At 50.3% G+C, this 27,250-nt stretch overlaps 1 protein-coding gene across 2 annotated transcripts in view; it reads right to left on the reverse strand.

Moving 5' to 3' along the window:
- Nucleotides 1-1,483: 1,483 nt before the first annotated feature.
- ALDH1A3 (aldehyde dehydrogenase 1 family member A3) overlaps nucleotides 1,484-27,250 on the reverse strand; it is a 37,808-nt gene continuing 12,041 nt past the window's right edge. For both annotated transcript variants that reach the window (XM_035024008.1, XM_035024007.1), the window contains 10 exons: nucleotides 26,247-26,376; nucleotides 25,859-25,920; nucleotides 23,100-23,228; nucleotides 21,402-21,515; nucleotides 19,034-19,136; nucleotides 16,477-16,661; nucleotides 11,374-11,538; nucleotides 10,044-10,201; nucleotides 9,135-9,209; nucleotides 1,484-3,362 (listed from right to left, as the gene is read on the reverse strand). In XM_035024008.1, coding sequence (XP_034879899.1) covers nucleotides 3,290-3,362; nucleotides 9,135-9,209; nucleotides 10,044-10,201; nucleotides 11,374-11,538; nucleotides 16,477-16,661; nucleotides 19,034-19,136; nucleotides 21,402-21,515; nucleotides 23,100-23,228; nucleotides 25,859-25,920; nucleotides 26,247-26,376 — 1,194 coding nt within the window. In that variant the 3' untranslated portion in view covers nucleotides 1,484-3,289. The remainder of the gene's footprint in view (nucleotides 3,363-9,134; nucleotides 9,210-10,043; nucleotides 10,202-11,373; nucleotides 11,539-16,476; nucleotides 16,662-19,033; nucleotides 19,137-21,401; nucleotides 21,516-23,099; nucleotides 23,229-25,858; nucleotides 25,921-26,246; nucleotides 26,377-27,250) is intronic.

A 27,250-nucleotide genomic window follows, 5' to 3' on the forward strand; every position in this document is an offset into this window, starting at 1 on the left:
GCGCGGCGCCTCCAGGGAGCGCGGCCGCGCCATCTAGCGGCACCGTGAGGAACAGCAACCCAGTGCCCGGGCGGACGCTGAGCTCCTCTGGCCAATGAGGCTGGGGCAACTCAGCTTCCCTTTTACATGAGTTTGGGAATAGGCTAGGGAATGTCTCCAATGTAAAAAAACAGCCGAGTGGACTGTTTTGAGCTGGTTACATCCCAACATTTAACTCTATTCATTAGGCATTAGTTAATCACAGGTTTGCATGGGAAGGTTATTACAGGTCAGTTAAGATCTCTTCCTGCTGCTTCTTGCCCCCCACTCGCCCCCCCCACCGGCCTCCCCCACCCGTGGTCCTCTAGCTTTTGCTCTGCCTACCCAGGTTCTCAGCATCTCATGTTGGAATGACCCCTTCTAAGGTGGAATCAACTGGAAGCTACCTCCTCAACCTAACATTTCTGCCTTCTGAAGGCCTAGTGGCTGATTGCTACCCTCCCACCCCACGCCCACTGCCTTCTAGTCATTTCTTCAGCTGGGAACTTAGTTTCCTCAGACATTCTTCCCTGACGCTTTATTAAAAAATCCCTTATCATCCACGTTTAAGCTCAAGTCAGATATATGTAGGAGCAAGGACAGTAAAAATTCTTTGTCCATTATAGGGAAAAGCTAAGGCATTCAAAAAGGTCCACTGTTAGAGAATGTGCCCACCTCCTGTGCCCCCCACCACCACAAGCACACAGGTGCACGCGTGCACATGCACATGCATGACAGCCAGTCTGTGTCCCCAGAATGGTTCCCTTCAGAGAGTAAACCAATTGAAGGAAAAGGCCATTTTCCTAGAATGTTCTGCTCACATTTAGATTGAGAAATGAAAGTTTTCTAAATAAATAAGTACATACGTAAGTGCATACATTAAGAGAGATCTGATCCAAGCCTCCTTTACGTGTTCTCTTAAAAGATGGCACCTCGCTGCCCCATAGTCAGAGTGATCATGGATGATTAACATCAAATACACAGGTGCAACTCGATGAACCTAACCAAGTACAAGGGATATTCTTGATCCAACCTCAGCGTCAGCTCACGGCTTGGTGATTGAGGCTTCTTAGAAACTTAAGGTAGGCTAAACCCAAACACCTAGATCCCTGTGACAAAAATGGAAACGTGTGCACACAATAGCAGGATGCAATATTTTCCCTAAAACCCTGTGCAATCCTCCCCACCATTTTCCGGACTCACCCGCTCACTAGTAAAAGGACACTCGGGCAGCTTAGGTGACAGCTTACGCTTCACCAACTAAGATGCGGAGCCTCTGAGGCCGAGCTCCCTGCCTGCTCAACCTTCAAACCAGTGGGTTTCACGCTCAGACTAAATGCTGAATTTGAATCCTCAGCTATCAATACTGCTTTATTACAAGCCATTTTGTACAGAAGCTCTGAGAAAGAGAAAGGTCAGCCACAGAATTACAACGAGTTTCATCGTTAAGTGAAAAAACGTAATGTTTGTCAAATATCCGATTTTATTTTATCATTGTTGTATTGCCAGACGCGATCTGTAGTTGGGGTCAGAATTCCGAGGCCAATAGATTTTTTTTTTGAAACCATACCACAGGAATAAACCTTAAAAGAAGTGAAATCTAATACTATATAGATTTCCATTTCTAAATACAGTATATTACAGAAGGTTAAATATACCACCTCTGTTTACTTACAACTATAAAAAGATACATTAACTATACCAGTTATAAATAATGTAGCATTTCATATTAAAGGCAGCATTGTACAATGAGAGAATAAGAACCCTCTAATGTATTACTATCAAGGTTAATGTCTATAGTTGCTTGAGATAAAATCCCGAAAATTCAGTGTATGAAGTCAACTCCTGACTTAGCCGACAGTTTAAGTGATAAGTGTTAACTGATGTAGAGAAGGTGAATTGCATATTGCCTATTTCTGACAAGAATGACAACCCCATTCCATGTAGGACTTTCTTTCATCCATACACTGGTTTTGATGTTTATTTTATTATTGCCCTCCCCCAATTTAATCCTATAAACATAATTTAATTCCCAAATATAAGCACCATCAGAAAAGTAACTAGTTAATAACAATGAAAGTATCCAAATAACGCAATTACGTTTGGTTTTGTTTTTTAAAAGCGTGATCTGGGGAGCACTTTAAAACTTGGGATTGCACAGCGTTTGCACATATAAAGAGGAAAAGAAAAATTCACAACATGTTAGTGCAGTACTCAGGCCACTTTAGTAGGAGACCCAGTTCTTCCATGGAGTCTGGGTGTTATTTGTTAATTAATCATTGACATCAAAATAGGACTTTAAAAAACCAAGCTGTATTAAAACAACAGCCTTTCCAGTTGCGTATGTTTTGCTAATCTAAAATAGATAACCAAACTGGAGACAAAGAGAGCTACACAGGCTGATCAGAAACCATTAATGCAAGTGGTAGAAATTCATAATTTGTAAAAGCGAATTATGGCTCTGGTTTGTAAAACGCAGTTGCCAAGCTGTTGTCATGTCAGAGTACCGGGTCCTCAGCAGTGATGGAAACACTAGGGATGTTCTCTGCCTGAGAAAGTGCCTTGGTTAAGGTAGACCGTGACATAGTTTTAGATAAGCAAGCTGGCCGTTGATTCGGTCATATTCCAAAAGGAGTTTTGGTTTTAAGCTGAGTCCTGTGGTCAATGTCAAGAAGCAGTCCTTGAAGACCCACGCCCTTTCACACCCAAGTCCTTCAGTACCTTTCCATGGTACTTGCTTCCCCAAAGCTCCCCACACTGGATCCTCACAATCCTGTTTTTGTTTTGTTTTGAACTTAGTCCTGTTTCTTTCCCACTAACTGGTAGGAAGGGCTTGTTCTGTGGGCAGGTAACCCCGAGGAGGCCACAGATGCAGGGCCCTGTTTGCAGAACAAGCCGGGCTTTTTTCCAAGTTCTTATTGGAGTCAGAGTCGGCAAAACATTTTTAAGTGACCGCTGGAGACTTCAAATACCACTTCCTGTTGGCCTCGCCCTGAGCCTCTTCACTGTCCCTGGGGGACCTGGTTGGAAGGGAAAAACGGAAGTGGCCCCTAGCTCCATCCCCAGGCAGGACTTCAATGCCACATACACAACATATTGGTCAATGAAACAGGAGTGTGAGAGGAAAACTCAAATCGTTCAAATCCAGTAGATTTAAAGTCTCCAGAGCAGAGTAACCCGGGGAGGCGGGAAATGCAGGTGTTCTTCGGCAGAGTTCCATCTGCCACATTCAGCTGTCAAAGGTTTGAGGAAGGAGCCCACCTTTCTTCCTTCAGGGGCTCTTGTCATCAAGTTTGATGGTGACAGTTTTCACTTCTGTGTATTCAGCCAACGCATATTCACCACTGCGATCACAGGAAAGAGGAGAATGTAAAACGGGCATGTCACCTCGCCTTTCGTTGCCAACTGTGGTCTAACGCTTGATTGGTCAATTACTCTGTTGGGCAGTTTGGAGTCGGTGCAAAGAGTCAGAATGTGATGACTTAATAAGGGAATAGCCACGAGCATCACACCGTTAGTGCATTTAAGTAACTTCAGTTTAAATATCAAGTGTTTTGATGTGTGATGCTTTGGAAATATTCAGAAGGACTAAGTGTTTGCCTTTAATGGATGAAAGGGATGAGGGGGGCGAGAAAAAGAGGTGGATTCCCTGGGTGGGGAGTAGAGAGTGAGAAGAGGGCCCACGTGGGTGAACAAGGAGGGGAGCAGGGGATGTGGCCAGAGGATCCACAAGGAACAGGGACACGGAGGGCCTGGAGTTGACCTCAGAGCCCACAGCTGGCGACCAGTTGTAAAAGGAGTAAGCCAGCCCAGAGCAGCGAGGGGGGCAGACATTAGCACAGACCGGACACAAGTGGGGGACCACGACCTTTGAGTTCGCCTCTTTGGTATCTGTCCCTTCTTTACATCTTGCAGAGCCCGGTGACCCTTCTCAGGTGTCATGGGCCATCGTCAGGGCAGCTCCCCTTCCCAGAACTGAGATATGGCTTTGGGTATGTTTAAATGCCTCCGTATCGCGGGGAAAAAATAAATAAATAAATAAATGCCTCCACAACACGTGCTCTGCTGTTAAGTAAATAAAAATGTGTCCTTGTTGGGGAAAAGAGGTAGAAATTGAGGTGGCCACTGGAGGGTCTGTAGAGTCCCATGTCATCCCTTCGGTCCGTGGTTCTCAAGTGTGGTCTCAGAGCCTCAGCAACATCTCAGACCTTGCACAAAATGCAGATTCTCAGGCCCCTACCCTGCCCCTGAGGTACTGGGGTTGACAGAATAATGCCTCCTCATCAATCCTCTGAACCGGTTAGGTTACACGGCAAAGGGGGATTAAGGTTGCAGATGGGATTAAAGTTGCCAATTAACTGGCTTTAAAATACGGAGGTTATTCTGGATTATCTGGGTGGGCCTGAAGTATCATAAGGATCCTTAAGAGGGTAAAAGGGAGGCAGAAGAAGAGAGTCAGAGGGAAATTAGACTACAGAAGCAGGTTTGGAGAGCTGGAACAGTGTTGCCTTTGAGCATAGAGGAAGGGACCACCAGCCAAGGAATGTGGGAAGCCTCTAGAAGCTGGAAAAGGCAAGGAAACATATTCCCTCCCTAGAGTCCCCAGAAAGGACTGTAGCCCTGCGCATGCCTTGATTTCAACTTAGTGAGACCGTCAGATTTTTAGCCTACAGAACTGTATTAGGTAATACATTCATGTTGTTTTATAAAAAACTAATACACCTATTGCAGTGGGGCCCAGAAATCTGTGTTTTAACAAGCCAGAGGATTCTGATACAGCTCAAATTGGAGAACCACTGGCTTAGACCTATGTAGGCAGGTCCTTAGCCTTCCCTAAGCCTCCAACTCATGATCTTTAAAATGGGCGTACCATCACCTCCTTGTCGTTATAACGATTGGAGATGATTTATTATAGAGCTGTGTGTACAGGTAAAAAATAAAGAGTAGAAAGTAATATTATTATCTCTTAATTAATATGTCACTGGGATTTTTTTTGGTAGTTCCTTAAAACAAATAGTTCAAGAACCCGTGAGAATGAGTGAAGTATTTTGTAATCTTTTCTAAACATAACACAAAATATAAAAGCCATATGCAGAATGGTGAATTCAACTTCTGTGGAGCGGAAAATCCATTTCAAAACCCCCCCAAAACAAATGAGAAACTAGAAAAAAATTACATTCACAACACTGTGTGAGAAACAGTGCCGTATTCCTTCATATACAAAGAGCTCTTAAAAACCAAGTAAAAAACCCCACAATCAAAAGGAAAAATCAGCAAAGGGCATAAATAGTCAGTTCACAGAAAAACAAACACAGATTACCAGTAAGTGTGAAAAATATGCTCAACACCCTCACGATAAAAGACTTGCAAACCAAAGGAGTGGGAGCTCATTTTTCACCTTCTCTCTTTTTTTATTGTTATGTTAATCCCCATACATTACGTCATTAGTTTTAGATGTAGTGTTCCATGATTCATTGTTTGTGCATAACACCCAGTGGGAGCTCATTTTTCATGCAGCAGATTACCCAATTTTAGGAATTTATTCTGAAAACAATCTCCCACTAGTGCATAAAGATTTATGCACAAGGAAGAATCATGGTTTGTAATAGCAAAAGCCCTTGGAAATAACACAAAAGTCCATCACGGGAGACCCTTAATAAAAAGAATAGAGGCATATCCAAAGCCCATTCTCAAGACCACAAAGTAGTTTGCTCCCATTTCATTTGAAACAGAAAAGAATGCACATACGTACATCCACTGTATGCAAAGAAAATGCCCAGTAATTCTAAAAGTGAGCATCTAGTGTTGCGCTGTTAAAAATTCAAGGTAGTTAATGATTTATCAACTTCCTAAAGAAAAGTAAACCAAATGATGAAAGCATGTTCGGCGAATTAGCCCATTAACTAATACAGTCCAGTCTTAAACCATTCCTGTAAGATGAAGTACACGAATCACCTTATTCTTCCTATTCTTGCAATCACTGCCAAAGTTCAAGTTCTTGCTGCTCTTACTCGACCCACTGCGGTGTCTCCTAATGGGTTTCTTGCCCAGTCATGACGGTCTTGGCGCTCAAGGCCATCCATGAGCCCAGCCCTTCTCCATCCGACCTCACCAGAATGTTGGAAGGGGGAGGGGTGATCACTGCTCTGGGCTCAGAACCCAGCATGTGCCCTAAAGGTCCTCATTAGATATTGGCTAAGTGAACAAATGAACAAAATGGGTGATGGAACAGTGGTTATCTCTAACAAACGGGATTGAGGATCCGTGAAGGGAGGCCTCACTTCCCACACATCTTGTGTGGATTGTGTGGATTTTTGTTGTTGTTTGTTGTCATTGTTACCGCAAAACCAGCAAGAAAAGTGTCCAGGAGGAAGAGAACTTGGAGGCTTCCGCCCGAGACGTGCGCAGGAGCAGATGCCCGGAGGGGCCTGTGGGTGGGCGGCAGAGAGCCAGCCGGGTCCAGGCGGCCTGGGCTGGGGAAAACCATGGAATCCCCCGCACCGTGCTCCAGCATACAAAAGGAGAACTGGATGCGACATGAAGGCATTAATCAGAGACCAGTGAGAATGGAAATTGGTTTTCAAGTCAGTGTCCAGGCTCCGTGTGAATTATGTTAAAGTGCTTTATGAAAAGCCTTGGGGAAATATATGCCAAGGGTAAAAAACAAAAAACACATTGAAAAAAGTCCCGGCTGTGGGGATGAGACCCAGGCTGTGCTCTGCGCCAGGTGGGGGTGCTGAGGCCCTGGAAGGGCTGTCGGGGCGGTCGGGCGGGGAAGGGAGACAGAATGACACAGGTGAGGAAAGCAATAAACCATAGGTGGTGTGAGTCAGTACACACTGGAAGTCAGGCGGGCCCCAAGCACCCTTCCTGCAGCTTGGACCTCCAAGGCCGTCTGTGTGCGGCCCAAAATTCTTGCTGTAGCAGGAGGCCACGCCTGGCCTCTGGGAGGAGGACCGTGTGGGGTTCCGGGTCCCCCTCGAGCGGTCATGACCTGCCTGGTTGAAGGCAGCTGATCAGGAGAGACAAATGACCACGTATGCCCTGGCTGGCTTCAGTCCACGTGGCTTACAGAGGTGACACCCCCGTTTGGCGAGGTGTTATGGTGTGGTGGGTCCAAGGATTCAACCCCACCTCTGTCACTTACTGGCAGTGTGACCCGGGAAAGGCATGGAACCTCCCCGGCACCCCTGGGTTTCCTCACCCAGAAACAAGGGCAGTTAGTGGTAGTAGCCATCTACAATGGACCGAATGTTTGTGTCCACCAAAAATTCATGCACTGAAGCCCTACAACTCTCAATGGGAAGGTATTAAGAGGCAAGGCCTTTGGGAAGTGGTTAGGTTAGGAGAGTTGGAAGCCCTCATGAAAAGGATAAGCGTCCCTATAAAGGAGACCCCCAGAGAGCTCCCTCAGCCCCTCCACCATGCGAGGCCATGGTGAGAACAGCCTGCTGTGAACTAGGAGGGGAGCCCTCGCCAGACCCCACATCTGCTGGCACCTCGACCTCAGGCTTCCAGCCTCCAGAATTGTGAGGAACCAGTGTCTCTTGTTTAAGCCACCCCGTCTGTGGTATTCTGGTGGAGCAAGCAGAACAAAGTAAGACACCGTCTCGTGGACTGTCGTGAGCGTGGCATGAATGGACACATGCAAAGTGCTCACACAGAGCCTGGCAGGGTCTGTGCCCAGCACGTGCCAGTGGTCATGAGTACTACAGCTGTGGGGAGGCTCTGACAGGGACCCAGGTGACCCCAGCCCAGGCCTCATGTCTCTCTCAAGCAGGAGGATGTAAAAAGAAAATGAAGCAGAGGCTTCTAGAACAGAACACAAACAAGCCATCTGGGGATGAAACATGATTTCTGCAAAGGGTTTTCATGGCTGAGAATTTACTGAGGTTCCCTGAAAGGGAAACGAGTCATAGGAATTAGAGGGACACCAATGGACATATTTTACTCAGATGTTCAGATGTTTCTAGCATATTTGCCATGACTCAGGAATGGATTAGAAAGAAAGACCAAGATGGGGGAAGGGACCCCAGTTCCGTGGAGACGGGTCAAAAGCATTTGTTCAGGGAGGGAAGCCAGCCCCATTCTCTCATAACATCTTTATGAAGAATCTGGAAGGGGAGCTGCCCAAGCCGAGGGGAAGCATCTGAGTGCTCCCACTGGACGACATACAAACAAGAACGAGGTAATGCATTTGTATATAAATAACACAAACTGTTTAACTAAGAGTAAGAGCTCGGGGCCCTCTGAGATGTTCCAGGAGCAGTCTGCAGTTGTCACAGATGGTCCTCCTGGGAAGATGGATCCCACAAGCTGTTTGCCACAAAGGCTAATAAAACGCCAAGCACCACCAAGAAGGACGTGGGAGAGAAGGCCTCGTCCAGCTGGAAACTACAGTGTGTCCACTCCCGGAACGCTCTGTCCAGCTCTGTGCCTGGACCTTTTATCTTGGGCCAGACACAAGAAGGCCTGTCCATGAGTCTACGCCTACGGAGTTCATCTTCCCAGCGGGCAAGATAGAAAGCGACCCTTTAGGAGTACGCGGTGGATTTGATGGGGCCACAGAGGACATGGCAGTATGTCTCCCACAGAGGCACTGAGAAGGAGTCAGAGTAGCCCCGAGTCTGTCCGTAGAGCTTCTGCTAGTGGGGCAGCCAGGGCCAGAGCCTGACCTGGGAGAGAGCCCATTTTCCTTGCGGAGGGCTGGGGTTTGTGTGAGCCTAGCAAAAAGTGCACTTTTCCAGTTCCGCCCCTGCCCTCATGTGGGAAGCCTGTGCCAGATGTCTACTGAACACCCCCATGTGTGGTAGCTGCTGGGGAGGACACGGAAGCTGAGGCTAGAAGTTGGTCCTGGGGCCGGAAGGAGCGCGGTGTGAGGATGAGGGTGGAGGGCGGCAGGAGTGGGAAGGCGGGAGGGAGACAGGGGATGAGAGGGATCCCTCGCAGCCCCAGAGGGAAAGGGCCACCCGCCTTCCTGACATGGCCGATCTGGCCTGACAACACAGGGGCGCGGGGCAAGGTCAGTGGCCTGGCGTGAATGCCCCCCGCCCACCCTGCGAACGTAGTGTGTGTTTTGTTCACCTGCCAGCAGGCATGCGGTAACAGATACTTACAGTTCTCTGCCGTTTCCTGACATTTTAAAGCCACCAAAGGGTGCTTGTGCGTAGATGGCATTATAGCAGTTGATCCTAGAGGAAGAACGACAGATGCTCACGATTACCTGGGGAAGACCCACCCGGGTCATGGGTGTCCCGGCTCGCAGGGGCTTGAAGCAGACCCTCGCCTAGAGAATGACTTTTCGTCAAAGTTTTAATAATGCAAACAGCGCGTTTTCAACTTCTGCCTTCTCATTCTTCCCACCAGAAGCTAAAATTTGAATATTCCTAAGCATAAAACTTTTCGCTGGGATAGGAGGGAATGTCAAGGTGAGAAGAAAGGAAAGGGAAACTGCGGCACTGGGGACTAAGATTTAGCTTTGAAATGCACCAGACCTGACCTCAAAGCTCTCCTGCTTCTTGGCTCTAAGGATTCTGGGCTTGCTACTCAGCCTCTCTGAGCCCCGATTTATATTTATCAGCATTATCATCTTTCCAGGGAGGATAATGTCATCTGCAGGATGCCTGGTGAAGCAGGGACTTGGGTCCTCACTTTGAACAAGACCAGGCACTGCTTTTAGAGTCAGAATAAAAAATAAAGGTGGAGGGAGTGGAGTCCAAGGGGCAGCACAACTCTCTGGTCCGGAGCAGGGGTACCAGAGCTGGCCGGCTGGCTCTGGGCTCTGCTCTGCCACGTACTAGCTGTGTGACCCTAAGCCAATCACCCAGTCTCTCTGTGTCCCCATGTCCTCCCCTGTAAAATAGACACAACGATGGTGCTTAGCTCAGAGGTGGTCATGAGGACGGAGCACAGCTCTAAGGCAGCCCTTGGCCCAGATGATGTGACTGGAAGCTGTCCGTAGAAGGGCCATGAGGCTAGCAAGCCAGAAGCTCAGGAGAGCCGAAAGACACACATCTGCTACTCACCAGACAGTTCCGGACTCCAAGGCAGAAGCCAGCTTCAGGGCTTTGTCGAGGTTTTTTGTGAACACGGCTGCCGTGAGTCCATATTCAAGGCTATTTGCCCTCTTTATCACTTCTTCGATATTTTTGAACTTTAGTATTGGCTGCACCGGTCCAAAAATCTACGAAGAATTGCAAGAAGGGCAGTGAGAGGTGCGTCTGAAGGAGGGGCATCCGCTCTGAGCCAGCACCGACTTCGTTTTACCCAGAGTGCTCACACGCGTGAGGAATGAGGACTGGGGACAAAAGAACCTCCAGAGATCTTTTAAGCTACTCGACGGTTGACATCTGAAGGGAAGGATTACGATTAAACCAAACTTAAAATACCAACTGAAAGCACGTTTCAGGCTTCTCTCTCTTAGTGTCATCAGGGCTTCTGAGAAGCCCCAGCCCTCTGACGTGCACACAAGACAAAACTTTGCAAGTTTTCCTTGGAAAGTTATTGCTGAGGGTGTTTGAGGGGCATAGCTGTAGGACCGTGTGCCCCGACCTCTTGGTGGGACGTTTTCCATCAACGAGGATGCCTTAAACTGTCTCCCTAACAACTCCCAGGGGAGGGAGGGAGGGAGACACTGTTCCTTGCTATGTAAAACAAAAATAAAAACCCCATAAAAGTCTCTAGGAGAAAGTCTATAAAATACCCACACAGGAAGTACTCAGCAGTGATTCACTTTCTCTCGAGTCCCAAAAGACCACAGCCCAGCGTCCAACCACCCGGGGCCCTAGGTGGGAACAAGTGTCCATCCGGATTAACGGTGAGATTGAAAGACAGAGTTAGAATCCCACTCTTATGGGGGTCTCCTCAATTTCCACCATTTTCAAGGATGCTCCTGATGGAAAACTTCAAAGAGAATTCCAGCCACAATGTGTTCTTTGAATGAACACACCCGTTGTTTTAGTTCAGTCTAGGGGCCGTGAAGGCAGCCTTGGGCCGTGAATCCACTGGTATAACCCACTGGTGGCAAGAAGCCTCCACGATGGGCCACCCCAAGAATGTGTTAGAAGACAGAAGAGGGACTGTCGCTCCTCAGAGATGCATGGAAAATGGGGGGTTTAGGACAAACTCTGCTATACAGTGCTTGGGGTTCCCAAAGGCAGATAGGCAAGATGGCTTCTCTCAGGACCCCAAAGGAGAGGAAGAAGGCCATAGGAGAAAGGAAAACACTCCCCTCACAAAGACTTCTGGGGTCCCTGAGCCCTAGAGAAGACTTCTGTTTGTGACACCCACTCCTCTCACCCCCCACACCCCACAAGAGTCCCCTTGGGATGAAGCTTTTCCTGCAGCCCCCAGTACCTCCTCTTTGGCAATGCGCATGGTGTCAGTAACTTCTGAGAAGACAGTGGGTTTGATGAAGAGCCCCCTGTCTTCCATGGCTGAACCCCCACATTCTAGCTTGGCTCCCTCCTTCTTCCCACTCTCGATCAGATCAAGGATTTTGTCGAACTGCTTTTGGTCAATCTGCAAAACACAAGGAGAAGTACAGCTTGGGTTCCTTCGGGGCAGTGGCTGCCATCTGATGGGTCCAGTGGGCTTTCCCATGATCAGCTGTCCCGCCCCTAAGTGTTCTTGCCAACTCATAATTCATGGGACAGATGTGCCTTGCATGCAAATATTCCTCCGATGCACAAGTCTAGGCTCTTTGGAGCAGGGGAGAGATGGGGAGATAGGCTCTCCTCATCCTCTCCAGGTGTACGGTCTGTTCATACCACTGCCCTCTTCCATGCTGTTAAGCAAATCCATGAATGAAACAAGAACTGAAGTGGTCACTTTGCTCTCCCAACTCTTTGCATCCTTCCAGGGTTGCCAGATTTAGCAAATAAAACCACAGGGCACCCAGTTAAATTTGCATTTTTGAAAGACAAAGACTTTTTTAGCATAAGCATAGTGTTTGGGATACGCTTATGCTAAAAAGTCTTTCCTTATTTGGGATATGCTTATGCTAAAAAAATCTTCTTTGCTTATTTGAATTCCAATCTACTGAGTGTCACAAAGGTTATCTGGAAACCCTGCTCCCTTCTCATAGGGCACGATGGATGAGGGTGCTAGTTACTGGAATTGTCCATCCATGGTGCAGAGGAGAAGGGAGAAGGAAAGCTGACCATCTTACCCAGCTGCCCTGGAAATAGAGTGGCGTGAGCTTGAAGGTGAGATGGATGAGCTTTCCTTGTTGGTGAGGAGCCAGATCATCAGGAAGGCTCTGCCTTCTGCCATCTTGTCTAGGGATCTCCTGAGCCAGAGTGCACCCTGTACTCCCCCTCCCCCTGCCTAATACTCTGCTTATAGACAAGGCACTCAACCAGCTGTCAAAGGGCACCCTTTTGGGGAGACTGTACTCAAGGGAAGAAGTGCTCTCCCCATCCCCAATGGTCCTTCTTCCTGAATCCATGAGTGCCCTGTTCTTGACCATGACCCTGTTGCTAGTCCCCTCCCTTTGGCTGAGAGAGACAGAGTTTTGATAGGTTTGCTATAACTGAGCTTTTTAGATAAAAAAAAAAAAACTGGTTTCATTAAAACAACTTTAAATAAAATTAAAAACAAACAAACAAACAACCAAGCAAACCCAGTGGTGTATTTGGATGCCTGTCTGTTCCTGAGGGGCAGGCTAGCTTTCTCAGAACCGGTGGGCACAAACCATACAAGTCACTGGACCAGTCATCTCCTGACGTGTGGATCCAGTGTTGAAATTCCAAGTTGGATCCATATCTCACACCTGTACCAGCATAAATTCCAAACAGATCAAAACTTTAACCGTGAAAAATGGAAGTTTTCAAATTCTCTCATGTGGGGAAAAAGCCTCTCTAAACATGGGGTGCTGATGGTCTTTTTATGACGTGAAATCCGGAAACCAAAAAGAAAAGATTGATAAATTTGACTGTGTTGTAAAGAAAAAGGCAAAGGCGTCGTGTAAACAAAGTCAAAGGCAAAAGCACAAACTGGAGAAAACCTGACGAGTCATATCATAGAAAGGGAGCTAATCTCCCTCACGTTTCAAGAGTTCTTGGAAGTGTAAGAAAAATGACCAGCGATACAAGAGAAAAATAGGCACAGCACATGTGCAGTTGATAGACAAGAAACTACCAGTGGCTTTTAAACGTGATACGATGTTTTGCCTTAGTCATCATAAGACATACATGCATTTTTTTTTTTTTTAATTTATTTGACAGAGAGAGACACAGCGAGAGAGGGAACACAAGCAGGGGGAGTGAGAGAGGGAGAAGCAGGCTTCCCGCGAAGCAGGGAGCCCAATGCGGGGCTCGATCCCAGGACCCTGGGATCATGACCTGAGCCGAAGGCAGATGCTTAATGACTGAGCCACCCAGGCGCCCCAAGACATACATGCATATTAAAACCAAGTGATCGGATGGGCATCAGATGGGCATCAGATGGGCAAAATCCATGCTCTGTCAGTATGGCTGGAGAAACAGACAAGCCCATACGAAGCTGGTAGGAACATAGGTTGGTTGATCCTCTTGTAAGGTAATTTGGCAACACTTAGAGAAATTACAAATGGGCTCCCACTCAGGAATCCCACTTGAGGACTGTGTCCCACGGATTTCCTGTGTGTGCAAAATGATGTACTCTGAGACATTGTGCATAACCGCACACACCCACGCGTTTATCAGAACATGTTATCTGAATTCTGGTGAATTCGTAGGGCTGAACTCTGTTTACATATGAAAAAGAATGAGGCAGGTTCTCATGACCTGTGGTATGGAAAGCTCTTCCAAGTTTCTAACGAGGGCACAAAAACCAAGGTGTAAAACAGGATAGATATCACAGTTATCTTTTGGGTAAAAACAGGGGAAATGAGAATACATATTCATATTTGATTATATATCCATAAAGAAGTTTTGGAGGGATACATGAGAAACTACGACCGTGGATACCCATGGAGGGAAGGTTAAGAACCAGGCTTATGAATGGAGGGGGGAGGATGGAAGAAAGCCTTTTCTCGACTGACCTTTCTATGTGTTCTGGGTTTTAACCCCTGTGAATGTACTCCCACCTAAAAAAGTAATTCAAACAACACCACAGATTCTAGTAATATCTCAAGGTTCTCTCAACTTCTCTCTGGGTGAACCAAGTCTTGGGTTAAAAGTTCCAGGACTGCCCTTTCCTCCTCCCTGGAGGCCAAGAGGGCTTGTAGGGCTTCACCAAATACAGGTCCTGAGTGGCTGTGACCATTTTCTACCTGTCTGTCCTGGGGGCAGTGCTGGGTCCCCGTGGAAAGCCTGCATATCCAGACTCCACTCTTCCTGATGAGTCCATGTAAACACATTGTCTCAATCTAATAATCCCCCAAGAAAAGTCAGCTGGTGCCTTCCAGTGCTGGAAGGAGAACCTTCCAGAAGTGAAGGACACGGCTGGGCACACCACCAGGGACAGAGTCAGACAGACCCCAAAGGACAGGTCGGAAGCTGCACTTGGCTCTGCTGAAGAGGGCATCGGATCCTGCCCCCACCCGGTGGCTTGCGCAACGTTTATGCGCCTCATTGCTCAGTTGCCAAATAAACCTGAAAGATTCTGGAGCATTCGGCTGGCGACTGCCTGCAGTGGACACCGATCTAGGTCAGCGAGCTGTTATACAGGCAGGAGACAGACAGGACTATTTAGACAGCTGTAAATCCTCTCTGAGTAAAAATCTTATTACCGTAGATGAAAAAGCACTTTGGGAGAAAAAGACCCAACAGCGTCCTAAAATAATATGCTGAGGTTAGGCGGCTTAAGTGAGCTTTCAAAAGGACTTCTAGCTGCTGCATGAAAAGCACCGATGAAATCAACACCCATTCGGCTTGGATCTGCTCTCTTGGAAGAGAGTTCTGTATCTGGCTTCAAAAGCCAAGCCCGGAGCCTTGGAAAGAAACTTCTGAATAATGATGGGGTGAAAGGTTTCCTTAGTATGCGATCAGCTCGCATATTTCCCACGGAGTCTGGATTAGCTTTACAATCACGGTGGATTTGATAATGGCTTGTGGCCATGTTTGCATTCAGACCGGAAATCCAACCAAGGCCACTAGACAACTTCGTGTCACTGGCCACTGGGTTTGGAGTTGAGGTCTGGCGGGGGGGGAGTTTTGGCCACAAGAGGGGATGCTTCTCTCCACCAGGGTCACGTGGCATCGGAGCCGCAGTGCATGTGGGCTGGGGCAAGGCAAGGATGGGCACGGCGGCCAGAAATGCACCTTTTCCACGTGGTCCTCCCCCTTCCCCAGCCAGGACATCCCCATGGGATGGTTAAGCAAGACCTGATCGACGTGGCCTGAAGTCATGCACATTTTTGGCCACCTGGATCGGGGAGCCTGTCATTGAATGCTCCCCCCTCCCCCGCCTTTAAAAAATAAAGACTTATTAGGTGCCTTGAAATATTCACAATATTTATCCATCACTCCCATTTTCCAGACGAGGAAAGTGAGGTTTGGCAGGAGCTTGGGACTTTCACAAAGTCACAGAGCCAAACTTGCGTGGCTTCCCGTGTAAACATGTGGTGCCAATGCAGCGGGGAAGCAGCGAGCTCCCGAGATGGACACAAGTAGGTGAGTCTGGACATGTGATTTGCAACTTCGTGGCTGGGGCAGGACTTCAGCTCCAAGCAAAGTGGGTTGCTGTCGAGCTCCATTTCAATAATGCGTGGGATGGTCAGGCTGCCCTCTTTTAAATATTTATCCATCCGCTGCACTGCATAATTAGTAAGAAAGTGATACAGGATGTGCCCTTTTAAAGAGGTTATTAAACCCCGCGGTTATAATCATTTTCATCCCGTCGTTAGTTTCGAAATCCAGGCCTCTGGAGAAGTGTTCCTCCTGCCCAGAGATGCAGCCCTGTTCCCTGAGCCCTCCCCACTCCCTCTCCACTGGGATTCTTTGGTTTCTGACGGTCACCTTGTCCTATAGCGCACGTGAGCTCCAGGGAGGGCCTGAAGGCTGAGACTGTGGGCTCGAGGTACTTAGCCTCCGCCTTTACTTCGCTGCCTTTCGGCCAAGGTTACAACCCCTCTTCTGCAAGGAGACTGGCCAGGTAAGACAGCCTCTGCCTGAGTCTCTCTTCTGGGGATCCTAGTGGCTCAGAGACTGGACGGTCCTCTTGGCTGGAGGGTGCAGGCATAGGGCCTTAGGAACTGGGAATGCCTCCCTCCTGCCGAGGCCCCGAGCTTGGCATTATCAGCCGCAAAGAGCAAAGCCTCTGTGTCCACTCCCGCTTCATAACCCCATCGAGACCCAGTGGGACCCGTACCGTTGATGGTGTCTAAACCAAAGCAAGGGGCAAGGCGAGGCAGCCTCCCCTCTGCTTTGAGAGGGACCCCGAAATCAATCGAAAAGCAGCAGAGCTGCAAGGGGCCAGGGCCAGAAGGGCTGCCTGGTTCAGCCCCCTGCGGGTTCTGACACATCAGTAGGTTACCTGCGGCCCCTGTTCCGTTCTGACGTCGAAGGGGTCTCCGACGGGACGCTTCTTGGCGTACTCCACGCTCCGCCTGACAAACTCGGCGTAGATCTGCTCCTCCACGAATACCCTGGAGGCAGCCGTGCAGCACTGACCTTGGTTGAAGAACACCCCCTGATGGGCGCACTCCACTGCCAAGTCCACTGGAGGGAGGGGGCGGCGGGGGCAAGAGGAAGCATGAAGTCGTTAGGGCAGGACTGGTGACGGCCCAAACTCTAACTGCCCGCACCAGCAAACAGGCCCTGGAATGGCCGCGTTTCAGAAGTTCGTTTTATTCCCGGCATTTCCCAACAGAGAGGGTGGGAAAAAGCAGTGTAGGGTGAAATCAGTGCCCCCCAGTGCAGGACTTCTTTACTCTGCTGAGGAGCACAGAGAGTTGCATTCCCGGTTCACCTGCTCCTGGAGCCCTCCCCTCTCCCTTTCTGGAGGACCAACGTTCTATAGAATAAACCTTCTGTAAGCATTGATGAGGCCAACTGGTGAGAGCTATTCCACCTTGAGTTTCCTTCATTATCAAGTCCTATTAAGTCAGCTTCTTTTGCTTATTAAGTCTTATTAAGTAACATTACTCCACGTAGGATGTGGTTAAAAAGGAAGCACCGATTCTGCCCGAGGAGGTCTGGATCTGAACTAGACAGTGGGCATCGAGTTAAAACTAGAAGGGTGCTTAGTAAGGGAAACCTTGGGGGCTGTGCTTCGCAGCGAAGAATGCTCAGTGGGCTATCGCCGACAGCTCACAGTGTGGTTTCTAGTGCTCCGCAGTGAGCTGCTTTTCCTGCACCCCCACCGCCCTCCTACACGCACACGGCAGCTTAAGAAATGCAGCTTTCCTTTGCACGGTGCAAAAAGCATCCCTAGGGGGCATGGGCAGGCGATCCAGACACCCAGCATCGCTTTTGAGCACCTCGGAGGAATGCTGCCCTCCGCTTGGAGGACTGAGACATTGCTTTCGAGCTGGGTCTCCCATAGAAAGTCCCTGTAGTAGTCGATCGCGTCATAAGGATCTTGCCCGCCCTGCACCTGCCCCCCTTCTCTGTGCCAACTTAAAACTGCCCCTTCTCCAAAAGAACTAATTTGTTTCCTGTGCCCTGATGGGAGCCAGCGGTGGTGGCTGCAGTGGTGGGTCGGGGGATGGGGGCACGTTATCACTGACATCATGCATGGATGCCAGTTTTGTCAGAATTGGATTCTGTGGACTGGCGCTGCCCGGAGGAGAAGCAGGACACGGCTCCGCAGGGCGTTTGTGAGCCTTATAAAAACCAGCCCCCAAACAGGAGGGAGTTTTGGGGTTTAGCTGCAGTTTTTTTCACTGGTGGGGGGAGAGGATGAGCTGAGGTGGAGACCGGGCACCCAGACATGGTGGCGCAAGAATGGGAAACGGGTGCTGGCTCTTTAGGACTGGAGTTCAGGACGCCAAATGTGGCAACGCCCAGAACTGCTCTATGTGGTTCCAGAAACCAGTGGCAACACCATCGATGCTTCTACAAGGGAGCACCAGCCCAGGCGACAAAGGAGCAGTCTGTCTTCATGCCCAGCTTCCTTCTCCTTCCCTGAAGCTGGCTTCCTCACCCAGGCCACTCACTCTCCCGTGGAAAGCCAGCTTCAGAGACAGGAAGTGATATCAGTCCTTTACACCTTAGCAAGAAATTGTGTAGGGTTGTTTTTCTCAGGGATATTTGCAGCGCCCGCCTTATCTGAGTGTGGAATGGAAAGCTTTGTTCTCCACGAAAGGGATTTCTGGCACCAGGGGACAGGTGGGGAGGCTGTTCTAGAAGGTGCTTCAGGGTACCTGGGAAGTCACGCCTTTTGGCGGCTGACCCTGTCCGCAGGTGAATGAATGCCCGATGTGGCCCCTTCTTCCTTCTTCTGGACATGGCAGCCAAGAATAGCATACAGTTTCATGAAGCTCTAACAAGACACAAACTGCCCCCAAGCCACTGGGCGGGGGTTGCTTGCCCAGGGAAGAGGTGGTGGAGAGAGAGACAGGACCCAGACTAGGGGGGTATGTTTAAGGGTCCGCTGCCACTGTCCTCTCATTTGTCAGGAAGGAAGGAACATCTCGAGTTTCAGAGAGGCAAAAAGCACTCTAGGAAATACTGACTGGGAGGGGGGAATGATTAATGCTTGTGAGTGGGGAGCACTCGCCCTGCTCCTCCCTCTCCTGGCCGTCTCCCTGCATGGGGGACTCTGGGGAAGGTCTGGATCTGCTCCTCATGGCCCCAGCTCTGCACGGACAGGGAACGCAGACTTAATCTTGAAGGGCAGAGACAGGCAGCCTCTCGGCCCCCACACAGGACGCGTTTATCTCCAAGGCAGCTTTCTATGAGCAATAAGGCTGGTGTCTTGCTCTCCATCTGCCTACTTACGGCTGGACAACCCAAGGTGGGAAAATCATCGTCATTGTGTGTGTGTGTGTGTGTGTGTGTGTCAGTTGGTTCTGAGCTTGCTCAAGGCAGCAGGGAGAGATTTATGGACTGTCTGAGCCCCAGCAACGCCCAGAAGGGGAGAGACTCACGGTCAGCATCAGCACACACGATACAGGGGTTCTTCCCCCCAAGCTCCAGTGTCACCCTCTTCAGATTGCTCCGAGAGGCGGCTTCTTTAACCAACTTTCCAACCTTCAGGATAAAAAACAGACCAGATGAAACCTCAGGTGGGGCCAGACCTGGCCGGGACGTTCTGGACAAGCCTAGGGCTCCCCTGCCTCTTTGCCTAGGTGCCTTACGCCTCTAAGGCTGCCTCCCCACCCCCCGGCCTCCCCTGCATCTCCTCATGGATCGGACCTGGACATCACTGGAATCCTTGGTCCGCGCTGCTCCACTTACAGGGGCGGAGTGGGAGCCCTGGAAGGCTCAGCGATGCGCCCATAGCCACACTGCTGGCTAGTGGCAGAGACTGCTCCTCACTGGTCCCGGTGCCTGTCCCTCCTGGAGGCAGGCTGGCCCAGCTAGTCTGGTAAAGGGCTCAAGGGGATCCAGGGGCGGCTTGGGGGACGTGGTTTCGCATGGCTCTTTGGTATGGCTGAGGGAACCTCCAAAAGTTATGGTAATAGAGGAGCTGACCTTCAGGAGGAGAAGGAGCCAATTCTCCCGTAACAGACTCAAGACTGAGGCTTCCCCAGGGCGAAGGGAGAGGACCGCTACACAGTGCGGGAACAGGACCCCTCACCAACCTCCTTCGCGTACCTGGAGGGTCTCTCCTATCATTCCACGCACTGCCAGAGGCGAGGCCTGGCCCATCACACAGCGGGCCCCACAGACTCAGAGCTGGGGAGAGACTCTCAAGAGACCAACGTGCACACGGACGCTTAGAGCAGACATCTAGCCAGAGGCAGGGCCGGGCTCTTCTCGGGCTGAGGCTGTTTCCCCAAAACTAAGGTGCGAGCGCATTTTAACAATTGGCCAGCTCCCGGGTGATGGACTGAATGACCTTTGGAATAGTTCCACCGTGACAGGGATTGTCCTCAGAGAGCAACAGAAGCAACACCAGTCTGCCACAAGCTGGCGATTCCTTGTGGGGCCGAGGTGTGTTCTCAGGGCTGGATGCAGCAGGGGGACCTAGGGTGGGAAAGCACCCCATCCCCTTCTGGAGATGCCTGCCGGCTGAGCAATCCCTGGGACCACAGAGGCCACTTTCTTGTCCCTGAGGTTGGCTGCCCAGTGAGGGCACCACCCCACTGGACCCATGGGCAGCCCTATGGACACCCAGAGAAGGGGATTCAGGAGTCTCTGCAGAGACGGGATGAGTCGGCTGTTGGGGGAGAAGGCAGCTCGGGCTCCTGGAGGGACTAAATTTGTGGGGAGATGGGGACACTTGCTGCTTGGGAAGCATTTATTCATTTCTTTCTCAAGCACAGAAGATTAGAAATAATTCCACACAGAGCTGTGTGTCAGGGCAGAGGGGGCAAGTGTTCGTCTCCCTTCCCCCTGTGCCCCAGGACCTGCACAGAGGTGGCCACGGGAAGAATTTCTTGGGCATCCTTACAGACCATTTCTATTTCTCTCCACACACACTTTTCCTCGTGGGATCATTCTGTAGCTACTTTCCCGCAGCTTACTTTTTTTGTGAGCTTCAACCACAGATTGTGGGCATTTTCCTTATTGTAATGGCTATAACACCCCGTATAGAATGGATACTGTATACTGGAAGACGGGTCCTGGAGGGCTCGTGAGAACCTCTCTCTGACTAGTTGCTTTGAGATGGAATTTCTGAATCAGAAGTTTGACACTTTCAAATTTGGGATCAGTAATACAATATGGCCCTGCACCTTGGGACTGCTGTGGGTGAGTGGCCCGTTGGTTTCCCACAGCTTCCATTATACCAGCTATCAAGTTTTACCAATCTGGCGGACAAAAGAAGACTCCAACTTTCATTTGAATTTGCATTTCCCTGATGACCAATGAGCTAGGTCAGGCTTACTGGACATCGGGTGTTTCTCTTCTCTGAATTACCCACTGTCCCACCATTCCGTGTGCTCGTTTTTGTTTTTGTTTTTTTTTCTTTTTTCCTTCAATTTTGGGATATTACGGATTTTAAGCCTTGGAGAGCTGCATAAATTCTGACTGTTTTTCTCCCAGCTTGCTATGCATCCTTTAACTTCAATTATGATGTTGTTTGTCCTATGGATGTTTTACATTTTTATTTTATCTTACCTACCAATCTTTTCTTCTAAGGCTTCTGAGTTCTGCTAGATATTTATTTAGTTTGGAAACTGGACCAGTGACTTTATTTACTTTTTTTTTTTTTTTTACTGATTGTTTTGCACTGAAGCGTGGCCATACTTAGGATAAATAAATCATAGTTTAGCTGCTCAAAGGAAAAGTTCCCAGGTCTCGGATCATACAGTGGCTGCCACATTGGCCGACAGCCGTGAGGAGGGTTACCTCTGTGGACCCCGTAAAGGCGATCTTGCTGATCTGAGGGTGAGAAGAAATTGCTGCTCCCACCGTGGGCCCAAATCCTGGCACGATGTTGACCACTCCTGGAGGGAATCCGACCTGGATGGAAATCGAGGTGGCATTCAGAGGAGGAGAAGGGATCACACAGATGTCTACCACAGACCACACTCAGGCCGATAGAGCCAGGGCTGTAGGATGTCCCCCCTCATTGGGAAGCCAGGGCCAGGGTCATTGGGAAGCCAGGGCCCAGGGTGCAGGCTGGGCCAGGGTGAGGCCCAGCTTCCTTCCAGGCAGCACCTCATAACCCAAAGCCTCTGAGCAAAATGGCGGTGAAGCTTCACAGCCCAGCTCCATTCTGCGCATGCATGTGCGTGTGCATGTGTGTGCATGTGCATGAGTGTGTCTGTGTGGATCTATCTACACATATGTATTCTCAGGGAGAAGAGAGATACCTTGGTTACATCCTCCAAGGCTCAGAGGCCCCTGCAAAATATCCTCTCCCTGAGCTTCAGCTCCCATTTTTTAAACCCCTCCCACCAATGTTCCAAATGGCAACGCTCCCTCAAATCTCCACCTGTTGAACGTGGGCCACACCCAGAGCTGGCATATCCTGAAGGTTGGGGACAGTCACCTCTCTCACATTCACGCCTCCTGCTTTGCACCTATGAGTGCTTCTTTATTCACCAAGAACACCACAAATGAAGGCGGTGGCGGGATGCTATTTAGTGAACAATTAATAAATTTACCATCTCATGTGATTAAAACACACTATTTTAAGAAAGGCAGGATTTTAGGACACGGCGTTCGAGTCTTTAGGTTTCCTCGGTGCTGTGCGTTCATGGTTGTGATTTTAGAATCTGTCAGTCTCATTAATATGATGTAATCATGTCCTACCTCCCCAGTCAAAGGAAAGTGGGAAACGGGCCAATTCCTGGTGGTTTCAGCCTGACTTCTGAGCAGTAAGGGTCCTGCTTCCCGATTGTATTAGCCCAGCTGAGAAGTGAAATGAATGGATCCTTCCTCCCATCCCTCTTTCCTTCCTGTTTCTTTTTTAACCTCTTTTACAACACACAAGCTGGACTCAGCAGGGCTGAAGCACATTGCCAGGTGTGTCTGGAAGGAGGTGTTTCTTTGGGCCACGGGTTTCCCAGCACGGTGGCTGTGGGGCAGGGGGGGTGGGGACAGGACAATGGCCCGAGCGTGGAACACTGGTGAGGAGGCTCGGGTGAGTGAGCCCGGCTTGCTGCAGCCCCCTCGGTGGGAGCTTGCAAGATGTCCCCTCCAAGAGAACAACGGGGCCATTTCCTACGCCACAAATGCAAGGCCCAGAGACCCTCCAAATACTTGGCTCCCTCTCAAGTGACCTTCCTGCAAATTCTCCAGACAAAACATTTGCTCCTAAACCATGGGTTTGAACCCATAATAAGAGTTAAGTCTCTCATTAGGATCAGTGGGAGGAATGGAGGTTCTTCTAGCTCAGTGACCACAAGCCGGAGAAAGAGAGCGCACTTGCCAAGTGAAACCCAGGAAGCCATTCCCTTCCCACTCAGCTGTGAGCAGGCTGGCCCTGTCACGCACGGCTCAGCTCGACAGGGCACTTTATCTGGTGATGGTGGCCTGGTTCCTAGGAGTGGGGAGTTATCGATGACACGTAATATTTTCTTTCTTTCTCGGATGCCTTACCTCTTTGATCAGAGAGCCCAGATAAAGGGCAGTGAGGGGGGTCTGCTCGGCCGGCTTCATGACAATGGTATTCCCACAGCAGAGAGCAGGCGCCAGTTTCCACACCAGCATCAGCAGAGGGAAGTTCCACTAGGGACAGAACACAGAGGAGCTTGGGGGACCCCGAGCCACCCCGCCACCCTGTCCCAGAGGCCCAGCAATGTCTCCAAGGAGGATATTTGCTTTGCATGGTCTGGATTTGGGCCGTCAGAGGTAATACAGGAGTGTGCAAAGCTCAGACCTGCATTCCTGCCCTGTGCTTAATGAACTGCATTCTGGGAGATGTTAATAAGTAGTCTTTGCAAAGAGGATTCTGCTGTAGGCGCACTACCTTCTCTTGGAGGATAATAATGCCATCAACGTGTTAAAGGACCTGAAACATACTGCAGGAATGAGGCCCGCCTCTCCTAAACTCAGATGTCACAGGATCTTCTTCTCTTCTTACAAAATACATCCTAAGCCCCCACTGAATTGCCGTTTGGTGAAATTCATGTTGGGAAATGGCGTTTCTTGTCATCTTTCAACTACAGAGGCAAGGATTCAAAATCACTGTGACAAGAAGCCTAACAAGAGGTAACAGCCACTGAGCGTTCACTCCGTTCCAGGTGCTGTTCCAGGCACTTCACAAAAACTTAACTCATTTGATCCCTACCAACCCATATGAGATAGTCCTGTTATCACCTCCATTTACAGATGGGGCACAGAAGGGAGAGGTCACTTGCCCAAGGTCACAAACTAGCAGGTAAAGGCCGGGATTCATAGCCAGCCTCGTGTCCTCTACTACCCTGCGCCTCCGAGTATCATCTCTGATGAGGCAAAATGAAACCAAGCGTCTCCAAGAGAGCAGGTAGCTTGATTCTAGCTGTCCCTCAACCACCTCCATCCCAAAGGAGTCCCTTTGGCTCCTTATGTTCCAAGGACGCCAAACAGAAGAGCTCTCTGCAAAGCTATACCCGCGGGGCTGGCCAAAGGTGGCCACCTTGTGGTCTGGCCACTATGATTTCTCTCCCAGCTCTGCCTGGAATTCCTACCACTAGACAACAAACCTAAGATCCCAGTTCCCAAGGGCCAATATGCTCGGCTAAATTATGGCAGGCATTGTTTTGGGGTGCCCCCTAATGATTGGGATCCCCTCTTCTTCCTGGACCCCCACTCCTTAGCACACAAATACCATCATCTCTCCCTCTGACAAGCAAATGGGCACCTTGCCTTAGCTTCTGCCACTTCCCTTGAAGCTTCTTGGAAGTGCGGTGCCCATATGCCTAGGTCCCCTTCTGTAAGCCCCAGCAAAGGGGTTTCCACTTGGGGTTTTCACCCCAAGCCTCCCACACCACTGTTGGTGAGCAAATCTAACAGCTGTGTTTCTGTCTTTTTTAATTCCTATGAAGGAGAGGACCCTATAGACCATAGTCTTTTTCTGGAAATGTATTCCATTCCTGGGATGCCCCCGATCCTAGCTGCTCAGACTTCTCAGTGGGATCCCCTGATAGTGTATGGGATTTGGCCCAGGCCCTCTTCTTCTCTCACTCTGCACCCCTCTCTGGATGGCCCCCCTCTCAACTTGATGGGCAGAAACACCTCTGTCCTGACCACTGCCCATGGGTAGCTCCAGCCCTCGCCTCTCTCGAGCCCCCCACCCAAATATGCAAATGCCTGATGGGGACCCTTTGCTTGGCTTGTCCACTGGCCCCTCTATGACATCTGCCCAGAATGACCTTCATGTTTCACGGCACTCCACCCTAACCCACTTCTCTCCCAGTCTTCCTCAAATCCCCCAGCAACACCCTCCACCCAGTTCCAGCCAGGACTCACCCCCAACCTCTGATTAGACACTAAACTCCACCAACTCGACCTCCTTAGGAGCTTTCAAATCCATGCTTCTGCTTGGTCTTCAAACAGTTCCTGTCCTAGCATTTTTCTTCGCGGGGCTTCCTTCCTCAGCCTTTTAACTGACCTGCAAGTTCCTCAGGGGCAAAGCCTGGGCATGTCTTCAGTACCTGGGACCCTGGCGCCGTGCCTGCCACACAGCGGGCTCTCAGCGGTTGGTGGAAGGGACACACCTTCCTTGTCTCCACGGAGCGCACTTCCAATCCTCTCCCCACGCTGCCGCCTGTCTGCCCAGCCTCCCACCCCGGTGTTGCAGTGGCCTGGGGCTTTCTCCAACAGATGGGCAGGATCAACGCATTCCCTGGCACCTGCCGGGCTCCCCACTGCCCAGTGAATAAAGTCCAGGCTGCCATGGCTCACCGGGTGCCCAGCCTGGACCACCGGACATGCACTCGTCCTCTTCCTCACTTTGTCCCCATCTAAGTGTGGCCTCACCAGCTGTCTTGCTATTGCGCCCCTCTCCCTACCCCAGTTAGCCCAGGCACCTCGACACCCTCACTGGGGTCATTCCTACTGCTTGGAAGACCCATTTTCCTATTGAAGGATCCTTCCTCATCCTTTAAGGCCCTCTTAAAAGACCCCTGCCCTAGAGAAGCTGGGCATTCCTGAGCCCTCTGGCTGGAATCCCCGGTGCCAGGAGTCGGCCCCCTGAGAGCAGGCATGGGAGCCAAGCCATCCCGGTGACGCTCAAGCACCCAGCCCCAGGCCACAGAGCAAATGCTCTGTTAATGCCGGTGTGATCGAATCAAAACACACCAGAAACTGGTTCTAGAGGCCACAGGGGAGCGGGGCAGGAGTCACACGGATCTATCTAGAAAAGTCACCATACTTACAGGAGTGATGGCCCCACACACACCTATGGGCTCATGCCTCGTGAAGCACACCACGTTGTCATCTGGAAGAGAGGTGACGTGGAGAAGAACACAGTGGGATCAATCTCGGCTGAGGGTTTTATGTCGCAAAAACACAAGAAAGAAACCCAGAAGCCCACAGAAGTGTCAGCTCCAAGTCTCATCTAGTCCACAAAGAAGAGATCTTTAGCTCAATGTTAAAAGCAAAATTCCTTAGGAGAAATCAGCACAGGGCCACTTCCTTTGGCAACAAGGAAGGGGGCCCTGGGGAGGGGGGGCAGGGGTGCTGTGGAGAGGCTACCTGGAACAACGAGAAGACAGAGCCCCCGAAAGCTGCCCCCCCCACCCCGATGAGGCTGCGTTAGCTCACCTGTGGGGATGGTCCTGCCCTGTATTTTGTCAGCCCACCCTGCAAAGTATCTGAGGGTCTTAATACAGCCCTCCAGGTCGATGAAAAAGGCGTGAAGGAACGGCTTCCCCGTGTCCATTGTTTCTAGGGTCTGCAGGAAAAAGACAACATCTGTGTCAGACGCAGTTTCCTTCTTCGACATCAGGGGGTTAAAGCCAGGGGGCAGGGGGTAGAGAGCCCAGTCCTAGGACACTGCGTGTGCCTTGTTCCATGTGTCCCCTCAGAAAGCAAGCCACTGCGTTTCCCATCAGACCTGGCTCAGACTGTCAAGGATTACTCTGCTTTCAAAACAGCTCAGGGGCACCGGGGTGGCTCAGTCGGTTAAGCGTCTGCCTTCGGCTCAGGTCATGATCCCAGGGTCCTGGGATCGAGCCCCGCATCGGGCTCCCTGCTCAGCAGAGAGCCTGCTTCTCCCTCTGCCTCTGTCTGCTGCTCTGCCTACTTGTGCTCTCTCTCTATCTCTGTTAAATAAATAAAAATCTTAAAAAAACAAAAACAAAACAGCTCAGTCGGGGGGCGGGGGGCGTTGGCCAGGGCATGGGCAAGCGTCCCCGTGAAGGACGGCAGATGGAAGTCTGATGTGGAGCCTCCCTGGGAAGGAAGACACGGTGGCATTCGGTCTTCTGTCCAGAGCACAGCTGGGTGACCTGGCCACGAGGGTGTGCGCCCTCTGGGGAAGCTCTCGGGAGGTTAGCTGCCTTCAGGGAGGCTGGAGAGAGGGCTCGCGTCCTCTAACCAAAGGGACGCTGCGGGCTCCTCCTTCCTGCACAGGCTGACCAGCATGGCTGCGGAAAGAGCGACGGAGCCCCGAAGGGGAGAGCCACCAGCACAAAAGGCACCGTCCTCCCCAACCGGGCTGCCCAAGCCGGATGCACAGTGGGAAGGGAGCAGGCTCGCCCTTGGTGGTGAGGGAGGTGATTACCCAGGGCGAGTGGGCAGCCACTCAATGGCAGGGATTCTTCTCT

This window comes from Mirounga leonina, unplaced genomic scaffold (assembly GCF_011800145.1).
Source record: "Mirounga leonina isolate KUSES-001 unplaced genomic scaffold, KU_Mleo_1.0 Mir_178, whole genome shotgun sequence".
Lineage (NCBI taxonomy): Eukaryota > Metazoa > Chordata > Mammalia > Carnivora > Phocidae > Mirounga > Mirounga leonina.